At 41.7% G+C, this 14869-nt stretch overlaps 4 protein-coding genes across 4 annotated transcripts; 2 read left to right on the top strand and 2 right to left on the bottom strand.

The window, feature by feature from the left end:
- Nucleotides 1-274: 274 nt before the first annotated feature.
- On the bottom strand, nucleotides 275-1933 carry FVEG_07761 (hypothetical protein; the record flags this gene model as incomplete). The annotated part of the gene is made up of 3 exons (XM_018896435.1): nucleotides 275-608; nucleotides 667-1738; nucleotides 1789-1933. The coding sequence occupies 3 exons, from the start codon at nucleotides 1931-1933 to the stop codon at nucleotides 275-277; spliced, it is 1551 nt and encodes a 516-aa protein (XP_018753901.1).
- Nucleotides 1934-2542: 609 nt separating this feature from the next.
- On the top strand, nucleotides 2543-7503 carry FVEG_07762 (beta-glucosidase; the record flags this gene model as incomplete). Its single annotated transcript, XM_018896436.1, has 5 exons — nucleotides 2543-3405; nucleotides 3475-4741; nucleotides 4794-5247; nucleotides 5405-5526; nucleotides 5569-7503. The coding sequence occupies 5 exons, from the start codon at nucleotides 2543-2545 to the stop codon at nucleotides 7501-7503; spliced, it is 4641 nt and encodes a 1546-aa protein (XP_018753902.1).
- A 524-nt stretch (nucleotides 7504-8027) lies between these two features.
- On the top strand, nucleotides 8028-8543 carry FVEG_16178 (hypothetical protein; the record flags this gene model as incomplete). The annotated part of the gene is made up of 1 exon (XM_018905415.1): nucleotides 8028-8543. The coding sequence occupies one exon, from the start codon at nucleotides 8028-8030 to the stop codon at nucleotides 8541-8543; it is 516 nt and encodes a 171-aa protein (XP_018753903.1).
- A 2258-nt stretch (nucleotides 8544-10801) lies between these two features.
- Nucleotides 10802-11323, bottom strand: FVEG_16179 (hypothetical protein; the record flags this gene model as incomplete). Its single annotated transcript, XM_018905416.1, has 1 exon — nucleotides 10802-11323. The coding sequence occupies one exon, from the start codon at nucleotides 11321-11323 to the stop codon at nucleotides 10802-10804; it is 522 nt and encodes a 173-aa protein (XP_018753904.1).
- Nucleotides 11324-14869: the final 3546 nt, after the last annotated feature.

Here is a 14869-nt window from a genome sequence, read left to right as displayed (position 1 = left end):
CCGCCGAGACTGCTGCCAATTTCACAGTAGACCAAGGGGGGGGGCTGGTACTACTGGAGTAGGCAGCCGTGACAGCAGCGGCCATGACCAAGGGGAGGAATTTTATCACAACAGTGAAAATAGTTCAGGATATCAGATTACTATGCAGCGCTTCCAGGTCAATGTCACTGTTTCATAAGTCTATATGAAATTGTTAACTAGTAAGGATACTCATCTTATGTAAACACAGACAGAGCTATAGCTCCTTTATCTATCAAATAATGTTCTTAATCGTTTAGGCACTCTTGCGCTCTGCCTCCTCGGCCAAAACCTCAGTCTTACTCTCCCGGGGTAGCATCTCAGCATCCTCACCATCGAAGATAAATGCCATCTGCTCCAGAGTGTGTCCTCGAGTCTCGGGGTAGCAGAAGTAGGCAATAAGGAGGAAGGCCACGAGGAAAGCAATATATACAATGTAGTACTTCCAACCAATGCTACCGAGTGCAATTGGATTAACAAACATGTTGAAGACACCAGCGATAATGCCGGAGATCCACGTGACACTAAAGCCTCGTGATCGGAGGGCGAAAGTCCAGATCTCGATAGGGTATGAGATGACGAGAGGTGTACTAGATTGCCTTTAGTCAGGTATGATCACAGGATATGGTGATATGGTGGTGGACTTACAGAGCAACATCATAACCAGCAAAGAAGATGAAGAGAAAGGGGACCACAGCGGTTCCAACAGAAGCGTTTGGCGTGCTGGCGAAGGAACCTGATAGTCCAGTAATGACGATGTAGCTGATGAGCATGGTAATGGCAGAAGTAAGGAACAAAGGTCGTCGTCCTAGTCTTTCGACAGATGCTGCGGCACCGCAGGCCCATAGCAGGTTCCAGAGTTGGAGGCAGGCGCTAATAAGGGTCTGATTTGTGACACTGGTGATGCCGACAGTCTGGAGGACGAGGGGGAGATAGTATGAGACAACGCCGTTGCCACTCCATTGACTGAAGATACCTAAAGAAACAGAGATGAGTAGCCTCCATCGGTTGCCCTTGGTCTTGAGCATATCGGCGTAGCTGGTGGTGGCATGGGCTTCCTTTTCAGCCTGAATGGTGTTGGTAATCTCGCTGGTCTCGAACTCGACAAGAGGTGAGTCGATATCTCCGCCTGCATGGTGCTTAGCAATGACCTGCCTAGCCTCCTCGACGCGATCAATAGATGCAAGCCATCGAGGAGACTCTGGAGCCATAAGAGTTCCAGGGAGAGCCAGAGCTGGAAGAACGATTTGCAAAAGCGACGGAAGTCTCCAGTCCCAAGAGCTAACATAGTTCCTGGTAGCGAATGTGACCCAAGCAGCGATCACGCTGCCGAGGTAGAAACCGCACTGGTAGCAAGAGGCAGCAACGGCTCGGTGAGTAGGAAAGGCGATCTCGCTGATGAGCAACGGGGCACTAGCGGTGTACCATCCCGCAGCACAACCAAGGAGACCTCGAGCGGCGATGAAGGCGGCAGAGTTGTGAGCAGCGGTTTGTAAGGCTACACCAGTCGCAAGAAAGACATAGCCAATATAGATGCCGGACTTGCGGCCATACTTGTTAGATGCCCAGGCAGCAATGAAGAAACAAACACCATTCAAACTCCAGTAGATGGCATTGATGAACCCAAGCCACGCACCGTGAGGATGGTTCATGAAAGCATTCCACCTGGGGAGAGCCAAGAGTCCTCCCATCAAAGAGCCATCATAACCATTGGCAGAAGCTGATGAGGTCAGAACAATGAAATACAGATTGCTAGGGGCGGAAGCTTACAGAAAAGAACGAGAGACAAGATGATATAGTTGAGCTTGAGGAGGTGAGTCTGGCGATACCAGGGCTTGCCATCAGAGGGCAAAACACTTGCCAGATGCTGGGCGACAGAGTCAGCCCCCTTGACCTGGACGTCTTTGACACCCATGATGTTAAAAGTTGAGAAGAGGTCGAGTGAGTGCAGGAATTGACAGTTAGATGGTGAACTGATGATGGAGAAGAAAGTCGTATTGGCAGGGGAGCGAGGGTAACTTTATAGATGTTCTTATCTAGATCGTCTGACAGGGAAGGGGTGATGTGTTGGGGTTGTCTGGATTCGCTTGGCCGTGGCTTCTTTGCTATCAGGTGGACACTTGAGGTTGGTCCGTGAACCGTGATATCCGGGGAATGGGGGGAAAGGTCGGGGAAGCCTAGTCCTTGAGTCAGGCTCGTTTTTTTACTGGGAATGTCTGGGGTTGGGGCCTCGTCGGTAGTCATGAACCCATCTTAATTATCTCCGCGGATCTCGTGGAGTAATTTACTGCTGCAACGTGCATAATTAGTGTCCTCCTTGGGCGGGGAAATCAATGGAGAAACGGGCGGAGAAATCTGCGGAGGCGGAGAATTGCCAGAAACGGAGTAGGTTTGATGCAGGGTCCAGTTTTGATATCCGTTCTAGAGCCACCGACAGCTGAATTAGGGGCCATCGGTAACAGAAGTCGGTCCCATCACCATTATTTATAATCATCTACGGAGTAGGGGTGCAGCAGTGATAACAATGCTGATATCCTATCCCCAATCTTGCATTTTTATCAACTCGTGCAATCTGAGCTACGTCAGTCGCAAGATAGCTAAGCGAGTGATTGACTACAGCCATCATGTCGCCTTTCATGAGCGAGGAGCGTACAGACGCGCTGGACGTCGACGAGCTGCTGTCCAAGCTCACAACAGACGAGAAGATTTCTCTACTCTCAGGCAAGCAACAACTACTCCATCTCCACCATCTATCAATACTAACCCTCGGCCTCTGGCAGGCAAGGACTTCTGGCACACAACACCGATACCCCAACACGGCATCCCGTCGATACGCCTCTCGGACGGACCCAACGGTATACGCGGTACAAGAATCTTCGATAGTGTACCTTCGTCATGTCTCCCTTGCGGTACAGCCTTGGGCGCAACCTTTGATACAGACCTGCTGGCCCAGGTCGGCCGATTGCAAGGACATGAGGCCAAGGCGAAAGGGGCCGTTGTCGTGCTTGGCCCAACAATGAATATCCAGAGAGGCCCCTTAGGTGGCCGCGGCTTCGAGTCCTTCTCAGAGGACCCTGTACTGTCTGGTCACCTGGCTGGATACTACTGTCGAGGCTTGCAGCAGGAGAACATTGCAGCCACGCTCAAGCACTTTGTCTGCAACGACATGGAGGATGAGCGCATGGCTGTGAATATCATGGTCACTCAGCGTGCCCTGCGCGAGATATATCTGCTACCATTCCAGCTTGCCCTTTCCATTGGCGATCCCCAGGCTGTCATGACAGCCTACAACCAGGTCAATGGCACGCATGTCTCGGAGAACAAGGAGCTGCTGCAAAGCATTCTTAGAGACGAATGGAAGTTTGACGGGCTCGTCATGAGTGATTGGTATGTTGTGTTGGGCTACGTCCTTGCAGCTGTCGATTGCCCTCGCTAACATTTGTTGTTCCCTTACAGGTTCGGTACCTATAGCACGACGGGAGCTATCGATGCTGGCCTCGACCTGGAGATGCCCGGTCCAAGCCGCTGGAGAGGCAGAGCACTTTCTCACGCTGTAATGGCCAATAAGGTCACTGAGGCGCAGCTCGATGATCGGGTTCGCAACGTTCTCAACCTCATCAACTACTCCAAGGCCTCTGAAGTTCCCGAGAACTCACCTGAGAAGCAGCTGAACCGTCCAGAGGACCAGGCTCTTCTGCGACGCGTATCATCGCAATCCATCGTCCTTCTCAAGAATGAGAACGGCATACTGCCGTTCACCAAGTCAAAGACAACAGCCGTCATTGGGCCCAACGCTAAGATAGCCCGTTTCTGCGGCGGAGGCAGCGCTTCACTCCTCCCTTACTACAGTGTCTCGCCGTACGAGGGCATCGCCGCTCAGTGCCAGCAGAAGACGCTGTTTTCTCAGGGCGCAACAGACCACCAGATGCTGCCTCTGATTGGCAATTACCTCAAGACGCCCCAGGGCCGGCGGGGCTTCACATGGAAAGCTTTCAATGAACCCGCCACAAGTATAGGCAGAAGGCCAATCGAGGAGCGTGTTCTAACTGACTCCAACTGTTTTCTCATGGACTATCATAATCCAGACCTCGCCCCAGTCTGGTACGCTCAAGCAGAAGGCATCTTCACGCCTGATGAGAGTGGCCTGTACGACTTTGGCCTCGGGGTCGAAGGCACAGGTAAACTCTACATCGACGATGAACTCCTCATAAGCAATGTCGAGAACCAGACGAGGGGAGAGACCCTCTTCGGCTCAGGAACTATCGAAGAGAAGGGTGAGAAGGTGCTTACAGCTGGCCAAGAGTACCGCATTCGTCTGGAATGGGGCTGTGCCAAAACCAGCAAACTACCGCCGTTTGGCCCCGTTGGCGGCAAGCACGGTGGTTGGAGAATCGGCTGTTTCAAGCGGATTGATCCTGTCCAGGCTATTGAAGATGCTGTTGCAGTTGCCAAGACAGTTGACCAGGTTGTCTTGGTCGTCGGACTGAACGGCGAACTAGAATCCGAGGGTACTGACCGCACACACATGGACATGAGCTACTCCTCCAACACCCTCGTCACCAGAGTTCTTGAAGCAAATCCCAACACGGCTGTGGTGGTTCAATCAGGCACACCAGTTACTATGCCCTGGATCAACAACGCCAGCGCAGTTTGCCATGCTTGGTATGGTGGCAACGAGACTGGAAACGCTATTGCAGATGTCTTGTTTGGTGATGTTAATCCTGTAAGATGGTCCTCCACAGATGAAAAATATCGTAGCTAACGTGTATTACCAGGGCGGCAAGCTCCCGCTCACGATCCCAGCTAGGCTGCAAGACAACCCAACATTCTTCAATCACCGCTCCGAAGCGGGACGTGTCCTCTACGGGGAAGATGTATACGTTGGATACCGCTACTACGAGAAGATAGATTCCAAGCCTCTGTTCCCATTCGGACATGGGCTATCATACTCGACCTTTGCACTGAAGGATCTCAGCGTGCAAGTTGGCGCCACTACCACCATGATGGTACAATTGTCAAACACCGGATTACGCTCCGGCTCCGAAGTTGTCCAAGTCTATGTTGCGCCGCCGGCAAATACTTCGGTTCAACGTCCTGTCAAAGAACTCAAGGCGTTCCGTAAAGTTCACCTGGAGGCAGGGGAGAGTAAGCAGGTCACAATCGATCTGGATACCGTGCTCTCGACGAGCTATTGGGATGAAGCACGCGACAAGTGGTGCAGCCAGGCCGGTAGGTATAGATTATTGGTCGGCACGAGCAGTGCAGATACTCCATTGCAGGCGTCCTTGAATGTAGAAAGGACGAGGTATTGGAAGGGCCTTTCACCTAGAGCATAGATTATACAAATGCATTATAGACACGACAGTAGACTAGCTGGGCATATTAGAAGTCATTTCCGAGGACTCAACACTGATAATTACAACTACAACCATTACCCTGTCGAGCCCTCAGTCCATTCGCATCGTCACGGCTGATAACTCGGCAGCTCAGATCGTAGAGCCTATACAGGTACCTCAAGCACTAATTCGTTAGCTTGCATCTTTATGATAGGAACTTCTTCGGTCAGTGACAGCTCACGTGGGACCGGCATGTCTCTTCGGCTCGGCGGGGAAAGCAGCCGAAAATGGGACCGAAGCCGGGGCAGGTTTAGCGCAACCCCGCGACGATAAGACAGAATCGCGCGCCAGTTTTGAGCAACAGTCACAGATACGTACGGATAACCTGGCTGGCTCCGGGGAGAAATCTACCTACTACCCTGATATGGACCCCTCAGCATCTGCAGCTTCCCCAACCTCGAGAATCGTCATGCGTCAGGCCTGCGATGTGTGCCGTCTCAGGAAACGGAAATGCAGCTTTGGTACAGGCGGTGGCATACGCTGGACAAATACGGTTCTTGCGCCAGACCCGACTACGCGATGTGACAACTGCGAAAAGTCGGATTCTCAATGCACATTTCAAATGCCGTCCAAGGCCCGCGGCCCCAAGAGGAAGACGGGTTACCGCTACAGCATTGGCACTGCTCACTCGGCCTCTGCTTCTCCAGAGGTTGATGCAAGTGACACTGTCAATGCATCCAGTCCACTCTCGCCACTGCCATTCTCCAACCCTGGCCCTTGCGTCCTCGAAGAACTGGCACAGGAGCCTTCTATCGCCGCCAGCGCTTCGTCTGCAGGTTGTGCACTCCCGTATCCGACTGATGTATTGCTTCCCCGAGACTTGATTCACTTCATTCTCAACGATTATCTAGTCCATGTCTACCCATTGATCCCTGTGATACACCGGCCAAGCTTTAAAATCGACCTCGAACGCAACAGCGACCTGCACGATGAAAGCTTCCTCATCCTCATCATATCACTGTGCGCTTTAACAGTCTGCATCTTGCCGTCGCGCCTACAAATATACCAGGACTTCTCCAGTCCTCTGCCATTCCGAACTCGGACGGAAATGGTCAACCACTGCCACAAGTTCTGTCAGAGCTTTCGAGATGCAAGCTACTTCGACACTGTCAGCCATGATAAATGGGCTAGTAGCTTCTTACTAGGTATAGCATTCCACCAGGCAGGCAATACCAATCAGTGGCGGATGCTTGAGGTGGAAGCCATGCAGCTGCTACGCTTGCTAGAAGTGCACCGCGTTTCAAGCTATGCGGGACTCGATGCCATTGAGGTTCAACTGCGGAAAAAGGCCTTTTGGCTCATGTTTTACGGATATGTCCACCAGATACACAATTTGCGGAATGAACGGTTAATGTTTCTCGATACCATGCTTTCATGCGAGCTTAATCTCGAAGACCTGATGCCTGCTCCCGTGGACGACGAGTACATCTCCTCCAGCGGTCTACTTCCATGTCCGGAGGACATAGCCGCAGCCTCTTTAACCGCAGGTTTCAACATACATTCCCGCGTCTTCGCGGCTGCGCTGAGACCACCAGGATCGACTGGAAAACAAACTTGCATATGTAACCACTTGACTGACCCCCAGCAACGTCTTGTTTCACTCAGGGAGCGACTGCATCATCTCAAATATATGCTTGACACAGTGTCACCTGCATATGGAATCTGGAGCAAAAAGACCACTGCTCCAACTGTCCCGACCTCCGCCGCTACTACATCTTCTACTGAAGGCGAGGAAGTTGGCAACATCCAACGTGAGGCTATTCGTGTCAACATACATGTCACACATTTGTGGCTCCAGAGTACGCTACTAGATCAGATCGATGCACTTGAAAACGAAGTATCTGCTTCTGCTTCTGCCACACAAGCATCCATGAACCTTCCTCCATTATCATCCTCTTCATCTCCCGTAAAACCAGACACTACATTCTCCCCTGAACGGGAAAGTATTTGCCAACAGCTCCTTTATCTCCTACACTCGTTTTCTCATTACGGTTTAGAACCGAACGGCCTTTCTCTTGTCAGTATAAAAGGATATTCCAGTGGCTCACTTTGTTTCTCAGCTAACTCTGATAAAACTGCAGGTTTATAAAGTCCGTAATGTTGCAGTTTCCCTCTTAGCTTATCCAACTGAGGATCCTGTTATATCACGTGCACAGAGAGCAAAAGAGTATTTACAGGAGTTTTCTAGTCTTTTATGTATGCTTGATAAAAGTGAGAGCTTTATTTCATTAAGCTTGCAGAGCTGGACAAATATAAGTCGACAAAGACATACTGTATCTCAATTAGTCTAGCTGAAGCTGGTATATATATAAGAGAGTAAAAGTTAAAAGAAGTAATCTGATATTACATAACTCTTGACGTACCCTAGAGTTATATTTTCAATTCTGTACCAAGCCTTATGTCAGCAGATTTATTTTATCTATTTATAGGTAGCTTCCTGTTCAGCTTCCATTTCCAAAGACAAACAGTAAACAAATCATGGTGTCATCTCAAGGGCATCAAATCCCCGGTCAGATTTCGCTGCAAGATCAGCAAAGAATCCGGCAGCAACGAATGGGTGCGATAGCGATGTCGTAACAACAAGCCACGATTCGACAGCAAACTGCACAGCAAATGGGAGCCGGGAGTCAGAAGACGGGATACCAGCAGATGGAAATGGGGCAACCCTACAGCGACATTCCCGCCACTGACCCAAGCGACATGTACATTCTCACTGGACGAGGATTCGATGTAACGGACTTTCTCAAATTTTTGTGTGCCTGCCGAGAGGGTGACTTATCTACTCTCGAGTCAATTGTCGCCTCTCAAACTCGTTCGCCACATTTCCTTCACCATGGCCTGCTGGATGCTATAAAAAACGGCAGAGTCGACATTGTACGTTATCTTCTCCAGTCTGGAACACCGATTGCGCGAAACACCCCAGAAACTATTCTCAGAGCCCCAGCGAATCAACAACTTGCGTTACTTCAGCTCTTTACTGAACACGGCTGCACAGTCAATTCGCCAGAGCGCTTCCTCCCCAGGCTCATTCAGACAAACAACGAACCACTACTTGATTGGTTTCTGGAACATGGTGCAGATCCCAACCTTGGTGGCCCTGAAGGAGTCCAGACCAAGCTCTTAGGCTGACCTGGACCGGTAGTATGGCGAACTGGTTGTATACTGGCCCCCGCTTCTCTCCAGCCAATCAGGAGCCCGCCCCGGATAGTAGCAAGCACCGTACTACCACCGGCCCAGCGGTTAGGTAGGAATGGTAATATAAAAATGATTTATAATTTATGACTTGAATTCATACCCCTAAGACAATAGGGATAAGCCCTTATAGAAACAGGAAGAGTAACTAAGATATAGTAGATAAAAAGAGAACTAGTATAATAGACTTTAACTTATTTAAATGCTGTTTTGTAATTTATAAAATAAAACACTATAATGATAAAATATATAAAATTACTATAATAACAATTAACAGGACAGGTAGCCTTTTTAGTTTCGGTGCCTGTTTTTATTCCTTAGTAGGCTCTACTTTCTATATAATTACATTTATTAATATAATTAGTATCTTATATTATATATCCTGTATCTTATATTATATATTCTGTGTCTTATATTAAATATCCTATGTCTTACATTTTATCCCGTATCCTATATTATATATCCCGTGTCTTATAATCTGTTTAATATTATATATCTTTAATAAGTTAAGGTAAATCTAATAATAAACTAAGAATAAAAGAAGGGATAAACCAGCATTACAGGTATATAAGACTAAGTTATTTAAGTTATTAGAAATTTATTAAATTTAAAAGCTTTTTTTATTATATAAACCTGAATTCTTCTTCTGATTTTTATTATTATATTAATTAAAATAAAGATTAAGATTATTGCTTTAGCCTTTCTAGCTAATGCAACTTATATATATGCTAAAGTGAGTTTTATATAATAGTAAGGATTCTTAACTAACCCAAGACTTGCAGACCTGCGGCCCTGGTGTAAGTCATATAGCGAGACTATTAAACCTTTAATCTTAATCTACTAATTTCCATTTTTAGGATATCTGTGCTAGGGAATATAAATAGAAGATAGAGGATATAGAGGGTTTACCAGGGACAAATTTTTCATGTAATTGCTCACAAGGCTCCTGCGTAAGTAGCTCCGCTGTGTTAACCCTGGCTGAAGTCTATTGTCTAATTCCTGTATTATCAATTAGATACCAGCTGAAGATAATACCTTAGCAAATCCACAGGGTAGTATTCGGAATTACAGGTGCTTATAGTAGGGAATTAAGCTATCGTGGGGGTTAAATGACTGGCGTATAATAAATATATCCTACGATAAGTAGACAAGATTCTAAATTCTTCTTATAAAAGATTATAAGATATTTTCCAAAAACCACTTATATAACCGCTTCTAGGTCAATGATAGACCTTTATCGCACTGTAGACCAGTAGTTAGATATAGCATAAGACGCACTATTACAGTTTCTATTACGCCTGAATTATAAGTTATTAGTATCTTGCTGTCTATATAATTTAAAATGCTAGACCCTAAGCCTATAATAAACAAACCCTTCTTATATATTAACTTATCTTTTCAGGCACTTTATAGCTTTAAACTTATAGACTAAAATTTGTCTTTCTAGTTTATATTTAACTATTATTAAGATCTATTTAAAGTCTTAACTAGCGTAAACGCGGCTTAATTAACTATATAGTTAATACTATAGAGTATAATATATAGCTAGGCTTCTATAGCAGCTATACTCTAGAGTGCTATACTATTCTCTTAACTTAATAGAAAATCTTTATTTTATACTAATTTAGGCTTTCTTACTATAGTTATAATAATATTAAGCGCTCGGTTATAAACAAACGAGGCTAATTAATGTACTGTAGCTACAGAGTTGTTTTATTTTATTTAACGTTATAATCATCAGGCTGATTTCCACAGAACTCTAGAAGCCACATTTTTAAAGATAATCAGGGTCACTAGAAAAGTCAATGCATTATAGCAAAAATGAACGATACGGGAGAATAAGCTACAGACAGTGAAATGCTTTCTATATATCTGTAACGCGGTCGCGAAACACACGCGATTAAAATATCGCTTTACACATATAGGGCCATAAGGTGACATTGTTCTATAACACAAAAGTAAAGCAAGCTGTAAGGGTTACAGCAAAAGAATAAAATAGCTAATAAGGAAGTTTCGTCACGCACTCTTAATTAAAGAATATACGGGGAACTATAAAACACTGACCCTTTTTCAGTGAAAGAGGAACTAGCAGGGGTCTTGGCCAATGAGCAGCGGTAAATTTCCCTTTTGACTGAAATTAGAACGGACAATAGGGATGTAGGCCACCCTGTCCTGCCTAACTACTTGCTGGCTTCCTACTTATTATCACTATCCTGTATTAACCGGGCCTTGGCCTCCTGCTCGAATGCTTCTTCATCCTCGCGGTGTATATGGGTTAAAAATGCGGCCTTGCGGTCTGTAACTGACCGGGCGTCCGCGCCTTGCTGCTGTACACGGGCCCCTTCCTCCTCGCATCCGCGGTTGACCTTGAACCAACGGCTGGCGGCATGCCCGAGGAAAAATCGTTGGCAATACACACCGGTCCGCCACGGCACTTGACGTTCTTGTTTTGCCCTCTTGGCTACATCGCCACCCTTCTTCCAATCATTTACCCAACCATGTTCTTCTCGGTGATGCTTCTGTATGCCCTGTATTGTTCCTATGACATACGGGCACGCATTGCATACTATCCCGTCGTCCCTTGGTGGTGCGATAAATAGAATCGGTTTGGTTGTCGGCGGCGGGAATGGAAATGCCTGTAATCTGGCCTGGTCTTGGATAATACCGGGAATGGCTTGGACCTGCTGGATAACCTCATGTCTTTCTGCTGCTGGCATGCTATACTATATCCTTAAATGGCTATCTGCCTCCTAGGGTATTGCAGCAAGCTTCGGGTCAGCTAGTGTAAGTATACTATAGTAGTCTTTAATGTTCTTAACTATAGGGTTTAAATAGTGCTGGTTATTGGCTTGATTATATGCCTTTAGATTATATTATTTACTCTATCCTTACCCCTATTAGGTTTATTTCTAGCTAGTTTCCTATATTAATTTACCTTTCTACTTTTCTATACTATTTATAACTACTATCTTAACTGCCTTATAATTTCAGAGGCCTCTATACTTATTATAATTATCTTCTTTCCTAACTAAATAGCTACTAACTCTTTATTAAAATTATCTAAACCCTCCTTTAATATACTCTCTATAAGCTTATATAGTAATAAGAGTTCTTATAAAAAAATAATCTAATAGCAGTATTATAAGCTTAGCTTTTATATTAATAATAGACTCTTAAATAAAAACACTACTCCCTAGATATATCTTATTTCTATACTTAATAGACTCCTTAAAGCAGGGTATATTTTAGATAGCTTTTATAAGCCCTAAATCTTTTTTTATAAATTGCCTCTACTAACTCTAAGCTAAGAACCTACTTCCTACTATATAAGTACTAGTATAAGATATATTAAATTTATAGGCCTTTTACTCCTTATCTTATATAAAAGCTGCATTTACCTATCTACTAGTCTATTATAACCTTTTACTTTTTAACTTTTTTACTATTACCTTAAGATATATAAAGGTTAGGGATTTTAGGGCCTCCTCTAAAGCTAGATTTATAAATACTATAGTCTCTATTTAACCCTATTGTATTACAGGAAAGGAACTTAAATACTTATATAAGTAGATTAAAGCCTAGAAAGAGCTATAGTACTTAAGTCTCTTTAAAGGGAATCTTTTCTTTAAACTACTTAATTACTTAACTTTTAAATATAATATCTATATTATATATCCTAGATATAAAACTAGTTAATACTTTATTAAGAATTTAGTTATTAATTATATAAAGGGTAATAATAGTTTTTTATTTAGCTAGTTTATTTTTATAAAATCTATTAAGACCTGTTACTAATATATATTTCTTTATTTAATGATTTTTCTCTTTCTTAGTATTAGTATAATACCTATAAATTATTATAGCTATATCTTTATATATTTAGTTAGTCTTAGTATAGAGACTATAATAATTTATATTCTTTATATACTATTTAAAATATAATATTTCTAGCTAGCTTAGGATTTTTTATATTACCTTAAAACTTATAGCTATATAATTTTTAAGGTTATAATCTAAACTAGTATTTTTAAAAGTATAATAAAGCTAATAGCTAATATTAATATATTTTTTAAGCTTAATACCTACTTTATATTATAGCTTTATATATAGTTAATATTCTTTATCTCCCTTTTTAAAAGTTACCTAATTATTAAAATAATTAAGTATAGCCTATTACTTATTAATTATACTAATAGTAATATTATTACTAAGGTGCCTAAATAGTAGCTAGTATATTTAAATATTATTATTTAAAGATAGGTCTAGGATACTCTAGCTTATAAAGCTAAGAAGGAGTATTTACTTTTGCTTTAGAGGTAAGGATATAGCCCTTAAACCCTGCTATTAATAGTTTAACTGCCTCTTAGAAGGTAGATAATAATTCCTCTATTTATTAAGGCTAGGCTATCCTTTTTAATAAGATTTATAATTACCTATTTCTATACCTTTTTCCTATATATACTTAAAATATATAATTATTTCTTACTACTCTCTCTTAAACTCTCTAACCTCCTATCTTAAATTATCTTACTAATTACAGTAAATAGATATTAACCTTTATTATAAAGTAGAGCTTGGTAATATAATTAGTTATAAGAGATCTGCTTAATATACTTTCTAGAGCATTAAAGGCCTGGTTTAAGGATAATAGCAGTAATAGTACTAATATTAGTATACTTGCTTATTAGCCTTTGTTTTCTTCCCTAACTTATAAGCTACTAAGCGGGCTAGACTGGGCATTTTATTAGAACGGATTCTCTATATATAGGGTATATTTTAAAAAACTAGGTAAATAGAGGAACTTATACTATCTTAAGGAAGCCTATTAATAAAGTTTAAGTAGCTATAGCTATAGCTTTGTTAGAAATACCTTATCTAGACTATAGATACTAGCTTATTATAGCAGATAGTATTTACTTTATTAAGTAAAAGTAATATTTTATTAAGTATCTATATTATAGTTATTAAATCTATTAAATAATTAGTATACCTTATATATATATTTCTTAGTAATTCTTATACTTATCTAATAGAATTGCTATAAGTTAATAAGTTAACTTTAAGCTAGGGATATAGCTTCTTTAAATATTGCTATAAGATAGCTAGTCTGCTAGGATCTACTAATAAGTATAGTAGCCTTATAGAATAGGAAAGGGGACTTATTAGTCTACTTATGTCTTTATAACCCCCTTTCTTTAAGTAGTATATTAATAAATAACTAGATATAAATTAAGTACTTATAGAATATATATCTAAGCTAAGTAAGGAGAAAGTAAGCTACTATAAACTTATAATTTATAGCTCTTTTTATTTTATAATAACTTATAATATAAATAATTAATTAATTATATATATTCATGCCTCTTAAATAAAGCTTACTATTATAGTATAATAAAGTAAGTACTTTAATATAGTATAGCAGCTGCCTGCTTATATAAAATATACTGCCTAGGATAGTACTAAGAAATGCCTGTTTTTTTTTTAAAATACTAAAAGATAGTATTTTAATTCTAGCTACTATTATAAAAAAGCCTATTATAATAGGCTCTGCTTACTTAATAAATAACCTTAAGATAGGCCCTATCTAGCTTATTTCTAGGATAAAAAATAAATAAAAAGCCCTATTTATTATTAGTTATATTATTAATAATATTAGCTAAATCTATAGCTAGGTCCTAGGTAATTATTATTTTATTAAATAATATAGCTACCTTTTTAATAAAATGCTTAGGTAATTACTAAAACTAGCTTATTAAGACTGAAATTTTATTTTTAAATAAGACTACTTGCCTATTATTACTCTAGTATAGGAGATAAGGCAGTATATCTATTTAAGCTATAACTTAGCTATAACTTTACAGATTTAGCAGCTCTTTTATAAGGAATTATAACTCTATTACTATATACTGTCTTTAAATTAACTATAGCCTCTTAAGCTAGCCTATTTATAGTTATAGTTTAATATTAAGAGTAGGATATAACTATAAAGGTAAAGTATATTTAAGAAAGACTAAATAGAGGATATAGATAAGCCTAGAGAGATTAGATATATAGGACCTAGCTAGTAAGAAAGTACTATTACCTAATGATAATAAAAAGCTTAAGATATTACTAAAATATACTAGTATAGTTATCTATAGTTAGCTATTAATTACTAGCTAGGTAGTAAGTACTAGGGTTAGACTAAATAGTAACTTAAAAAGTTCTTTAAAAGACCCTAGGGTAGTACCTGCCTTAACCTCTATATTATACTTATTATTATC

Source organism: Fusarium verticillioides, chromosome 8 (assembly GCF_000149555.1).
Source record: "Fusarium verticillioides 7600 chromosome 8, whole genome shotgun sequence".
NCBI lineage: Eukaryota > Fungi > Ascomycota > Sordariomycetes > Hypocreales > Nectriaceae > Fusarium > Fusarium verticillioides.
This window is presented reverse-complemented; position numbering and strand designations above follow the sequence as displayed.